Genomic DNA, 5,796 nt, shown 5'->3' with positions numbered 1-5,796 from the left:
TCCTCCTCCTCCTCCTCCTCCTCCTCCTCCTCCTCCTCATACTTTCCGCCTCACATACCATGGGCGTCAAGCAAAAGACAAAGTGGGGCTCGTATCAGGGCACTGCTTCGAAACTGGTCATAGGCTTGGACATTGGCACGACTTACAGCGGTGCTGCCTACGCTTTCCTCCGACCTGGAGAAGAGCCAAAAGTGGTCAATGTATGCAAATTCCCGAGGCAGCGACCGGGCGAAGGCTCCAAGGTCCCATCCGGTGAGGACGCGCTGCGCTCTCTCTCGGGCGGTCAGTGCACGTGCTTCATCGCTCACGGTCCTTTATTGCACTCTCTCCTGCAGTCCTCTTGTACTCGCACGATGGGCATTGCCTCGCTGTGGGTAGCGAAGTGGCCGAAATGGAGGCGGTCAGCGCAGGTCCGACTGGCAGCAAGCTGCACAAGGCAGAGTGGTGGAAGCTGGCCCTCTGTCGAGATGATCACCAATCACGCATCAAGGTGCAAGGCGCTACCAAAGACTCGGCCTTTCGCTACGACAAGGTGCAGCAGATCCGTCTGCCGCCTGGCAAGAGCGCAAAAGATTGCTACGTCGACTTTATAAAGTGGATGATGCGCTGCGTCGAGTCGTACATCAGGGACAATATCGCCTCTGGTGAAGCGCTCCTCAAAGAGACTAGCGCTTCGCGTGTGATCGTCTGTGCCCATCCGAATGGCTGGGAAGGCTCGCAGCAAGAAGCTCTTAGGAGATGCTTTGTCGATGCTGGTGTCGTCGCTTCCGACAGGGCCAAGGCGCAGATTCGCATGGTGACGGAAGCCGAGTGCTCCTTGACCTATGCTCTCATGTCCCAGTCCATGGCCAGCTGGACAGAGGTGAGGGGTGTGTCGAGGCAGCGCACTCCATGTACGCAGCGCAGCAATTGACACTCTTCCTTGCACTTCTCCTTGCAGTGCGGATCGCAAATCGTCATTGCGGACTGTGGAGGTGGCACGGTGGATATCAGCGCATATGCCGTCCAAGCTGTGGAGCCGATTCTCTCCGTGCGAGAAGCCGCCATCTCTCAATGTGCGTATCTCGATTTAGTGCAGTGCCCTGTGTAGGCGTACAACTCATCGTGACTCGACGCCTGACTCCAGGTCTTGTGGCAGGTGCGACTCTGGTCGATGAGCGTGTGGCCCAGCACGTCAGAGGTGAGCGAATGCAGATCTTTACCACGGTCACTGCGCCTGCTCACGTCGCGCCTCTCTTCCAGCGCGCCTTCAAGGCACCAAGTACGGCGACCCTGAAGACGTTGCCAAGATCACGCAAGACATCATCAAGACGATGAAAGAGTCGTTTACAAACGAGCGCACCCCCGTGTACGTTCGTGTAGGAGGTCCCATGGATGTGGATGAACCTCTGAGCGTCATCAAGGGCCAGCTCGTCATACCGGGACAGACCATCAGCGGATTTTATCAGCCCTCGATCGAAGCGACTGCTGCTGCCATCAGAGAATCGATCGCCTCTCTGCCCGCTTCGAGACACGCACGAGTGGCTCTTGTTGGCGGCTTTGCCGAATCGACGTTCTTTAGGGATCAGCTCAGAGCGCGATTGGGAGGCCAGGTGTCCGTCGCGAAGCCCGACAGCTCGGCGTGAGTGCTCGAGTACATTGCAGCTCAAGCGTTGCTTTTTTCTGATTGTTTGATTCCGCGCAGCACCAAGGCCGTGGCGCATGGTGCCGTTGCGTGGGCCATCGAAGGGGCGGTCAAGTCGCGACGGTCAAAGATGGCGTACGGGGTGCGCGTGTCGGTGCCTTTTGACAAGACCAATGCAGAGCATGCCGAGCGATCTGGACGCATCTTCATAGGCGCCGACTCGCGGCCCAGACTTCCGCACGCTTTCCAAACGCTTCTCAGCAAGGTGAGTAGCAGCTCAACACCGTCCTCATGCTTTACACCGTCCTCATACCTTGCTCGTCTTGATGCCATTGTCGACGCGTCTACAGGAAGCAGAGCAAGGATCTGAAGAGGATGTGGAGTACACCTTTGGCCTCACCAAAGGCGTCGACGAGCCCTTGACGGGTGCATTCGACTTGCTCTGCTACCGCGCAGACGGCACGCCCCCAGCCTTTATCGATGACGATGACGACCGTTTGTGAGTGCTGCAACGCCGAGAAGCACGGATGACGGCCTGACGTGATTTTGCGGATGTTTGCAGCGACACTCTTTGCAGGCTAGACGTCGATCTCGAGCGTATCAGCAAAGCCTTGGACGTGCAGACCACTGGCAACGGTCTCAAGTATCGTTCGGTCAAGTTTGTCGTCAAGCTCAGTCTTGGTGCCACGGAGCTGCAAGCGCAATGGGTGCACAGCGGTATCTGCGAGGTCACTGGCGACGCCGCCGTCGTCTTTCTCGAGGATCTGGATCATTTCCGCAAGCCCGCCGAGCCGATGATTGCGGCACCAGAACAACAGGTCGACTCGGGCGCTCTGCTGCTGGACCTCCATCGCGAGCCGGCACAAAGTCGTCCCGTGCACGCGCCTGTGCACGCGCCTGTGCACGCGCCTGTGCACGCGCCTGTGCACGCGCCTGCGGTTGATGCGGCTCGGCCGATGCCGTACCATTATCCTCGGACAGATGCCGGTCCGAGGATGCCGAGCCCTGTGCCCTCGATTAGCGGAAGCAGCATCTCTCGCATAGCGCTGTCAGATGGGGCGCACTCTGCTCAAGAGGAGGAGATTCTCTCCCAAAAAGCGCGCATCGCAGACCTCGAAAGTCAGTTGCGTTCCTTGAAGGCTGGCGATGCACCTCGACGCTCTAGACCCACAAGCTCGAGCGCTGCATACTCGACACCACCTTTGTCGGCAGCATCGGATGGTTTCGCCGACATCCACGGCGCCGCATCGCCCTCGACTCTCCCGACTAGGCAGCAGCAGCCTGCTCATCCATTTTTTGGAGCCCTTGCCGCTCAGCAGCGTCGCTCGATCATGCAAACGGTGGACGCACCTCTTTCCCCTCCTTCAGATTGGGACCAATCTCCACGTTCTGCGGATCGCAGCGTCACCAGAAACACTCGTGGGAACGCATTGGAACGTCTCGATGCCGCACCAGAGCACCAGGGTGAACATCACCACATGCGTACTCGGCGTCATCACCATTTGCGCGTGGACGATATCGATGACTGGCAACGTCGGGCACAGAGACTGGGGCCCGAAAGCCCTGGTTCAAGTCGTGGACCTCTTGCGTTTGATGCGCGGGAACAGCTCGAAGAGCTTTTGCGCAAGAACAGCTCGCTGGACTCGCGCTCCCGCTCCCGCTCCCGCTCCCGTTCCCGCTCGCGCACACCATCTCCTCTTGTCAGACCACAAGCGCGCCGCCCGCACGTTATGCGAGGCGATTGGTCTGCAGCACAAGCGGCGCTCACCGCGCCCGAATCCAGTGCCTCGGCCGAGCAACGCGGGCACACGAGGCTGCAGGCCAAGTATTCGGATCGCGCGCCGGAAACTTTTGTTGATGAGTTGGGCATCACGCGGACCAAGATCCCGCACGGATACTGTGCACCGGCCTGGAAAGTCCATCGAACGCTGGAGCGACTCGAGATGCTGAGGTTCGGAGACGAGTTCATCTCGGCAAAAGAGGCGCGGCGATGCGAGCAAGACCTCGAGAGGCAGCTATACGTCGACGTGGCGCGTTGGAATCAACAACAAGCTCAGTCATTCGCCGCACACGCGAGTGCTGGCACGCACGCGGACAGCGATGTGGATTATGGACGGCTTCATCTCGAGCGATATGCTCGAGAGCTAGAAGAGCAAGAGCGCCGCCAGCAAAAGCTGGAAAGGGTGACACCTGATGCATTGCGGCGAGAGTTCAGCGGCCAGGACGTGGCGCTTCCTCAGCGTCTCAGGTCAGAGCTCCGGCAGCATCAAGACTTGACCAGACTGGCAGGGCGCAAGCACGCTGAAGGTTCGGCGCAGATGTTCACAAGTTCCGTCTTATCACCAACAGAGGGGCATCCGACAGCCTTGCACGACAGTCCGATAGATAACGCAGACGACACGAGGCGGCCCTTTCGCGGGCGCACGCACCTCCCCCAAAGACAAGAGACTGCCCCTCCCCCATACCCCGACTTTTTCTCCCACACGCACGAAGCGTGAGACAGCAAACAAGCATGAGCGATGTAAGACGTTGGCTGACGCTTGGGTTGGCGCATCCTGAAATTCAACACTTTTGCGGTCTCGTGCATGTAGAGCATGCATGCAGCTTTGCCACCAAGAACGCAAAGTCTGTATGCGCGTCTTGGCAAGATGCGGGTGCATCTCTCGTGACCCACACTTTCCCAGCGATCGTCATCACGCAGCAAATCACGCACGCGCCGGTGGATTCGCACTCCAAGGTTTGGCATCGACATGATATTCAACAAGCATCGTGCGATGTCGTTCTTGACTTTGTCCCAGCTCTCGCAATGATCTGCGATTGCTGCATGCCGTGCCCTGACCCTCCCAGTCTGCGCTCACTCGCAATTGTAGTAAGCATCGCAGCACCACGTGGATCTTCGCGCATTTTTACCCGACGGGCATTGAGGTGGTGCATTCGTTCGGATTTCAGATCTTTGCCCTTGCAGTCGCAAGTAGCTTGCGGTCCTGGGCCCTGCTCCAGGGGAGTCGTGATAAGCCGGGCTTCGAGTGCTGGAGCTTGACGTTCTTCAAGAGACTGTGGCCGAGCTGACGGTGCATCCTCGGGAACCTTGACGAGCCGCGCTTCGAGTGCAGGAGCTTGACCTTCTTGACGGGTCTCTTGCGCGACCGCACGTGCCTTGGGAGGCGGGCAGCGCACGTAGACCTTGCAGCAGATGATGCCCGATAGTGCCCTGCTGCCGTCGGCACATTTGGGAAGTTGGTCTACCGGCGGCGTAGAGATGGTCATGCCCTTGCACGAGCAGTCGCGGCTCATGAGGGGGCCATAGGCATAAGAGGCATCGGTGTCCCCGAGAGGCATGCCGAGCGAGAAGGAGGCGAGGGCCGAAAAGGCAAACAAGAACAAGAGGATGGGCTGCATCGTTGTAGGGATGGGGACGTGGAGGGGGATGAAGAGAGAGATCCAACCTGCGAAGGTGGGGAGAAGAGGCGCGCAGAGGTCAGGAGGCTGTCTACAAGGTCAGCGCACTCGTTCCTCTCTCACCAGTGGATGTGTTATGAAGCAGAGTGGAGGGTCGATGAGCGCTGATGCTGCAAGCTTTGGGGGAAACCGGTTCCGTGAGGGAGAGAGGAGGAGACGAAGATGAGCTCGTAGTGGCCGCTACTTGTACTTTCGCGGCCACATTCATTGCGCGCTGCTTCGTAAGCTGGCATGTCAGCATCCGCTCACACGCTCACACGCTCACAATCGCGGCTCTGACTGGTCTCTTCATGATTTGCGCCTCTCCAACTTGCGCTCCTTGACATCGATGGATGCAGCCACCTTCACCCTTTCAATCGTCGTCGACGCCACCCATTCATGCACGAGAGCGCCAAGAAGACGCGCGCGGAGCAGGACGGCGCGCCCCGCGCGATCATCGGACATTTGTACCTGCGCCCTCGGACATTCCAGTCAGAGTGATATTGGTGCGAGCGCGCGCAAGACGACACGGAGCAGCAGCCTAGGACGGCGATTTGCGGGCGGGGGCTTTTGGGTGCGGATTGACGATCGGACATATGCATGCGCGCGCGTTCGTATCTCTGGCATGCATGCATGCGCCCTCGGATGTTGGTACAACAAGCGTGCGCCCCGCCCTCCTCCCTCTTGGCAGCGCGTCGTCTTGCTCCCTCATTCGCGATGCTTGCTCCTACTCG

The 5,796-nt window shown here is 59.0% G+C and overlaps 2 protein-coding genes across 2 annotated transcripts; one reads left to right on the top strand and one right to left on the bottom strand.

Moving 5' to 3' along the window:
- The first annotated feature begins 41 nt into the window (after positions 1-41).
- On the top strand, positions 42-4,208 carry IE81DRAFT_369650 (hypothetical protein). Its single transcript, XM_025517271.1, has 8 exons — positions 42-252; positions 336-862; positions 941-1,055; positions 1,127-1,180; positions 1,243-1,621; positions 1,685-1,889; positions 1,975-2,123; positions 2,187-4,208. Exons 1-8 carry the CDS (start codon positions 60-62, stop codon positions 4,120-4,122), a joined length of 3,558 nt encoding a protein of 1,185 aa, XP_025365855.1. The 5' UTR covers positions 42-59; the 3' UTR covers positions 4,123-4,208.
- A 593-nt stretch (positions 4,209-4,801) lies between these two features.
- IE81DRAFT_343794 (hypothetical protein) lies at positions 4,802-5,342 on the bottom strand (the record flags this gene model as incomplete). The annotated part of the gene is made up of 2 exons (XM_025515751.1): positions 5,147-5,342; positions 4,802-5,070 (listed from the first exon to the last, which is right to left on the bottom strand). Coding segments are annotated over exons 1-2 (447 nt in total), but the record flags the coding sequence as incomplete, so codon positions are not given.
- Between the last annotated feature and the right edge of the window lie 454 nt (positions 5,343-5,796).

The sequence above is a fragment of the Ceraceosorus guamensis genome, assembly GCF_003144195.1.
Source record: "Ceraceosorus guamensis strain MCA 4658 unplaced genomic scaffold IE81scaffold_210, whole genome shotgun sequence".
Lineage (NCBI taxonomy): Eukaryota > Fungi > Basidiomycota > Exobasidiomycetes > Ceraceosorales > Ceraceosoraceae > Ceraceosorus > Ceraceosorus guamensis.
Note: the sequence above shows the minus strand (reverse complement) of the source record. Positions and strands in the feature narration are given on the sequence as shown.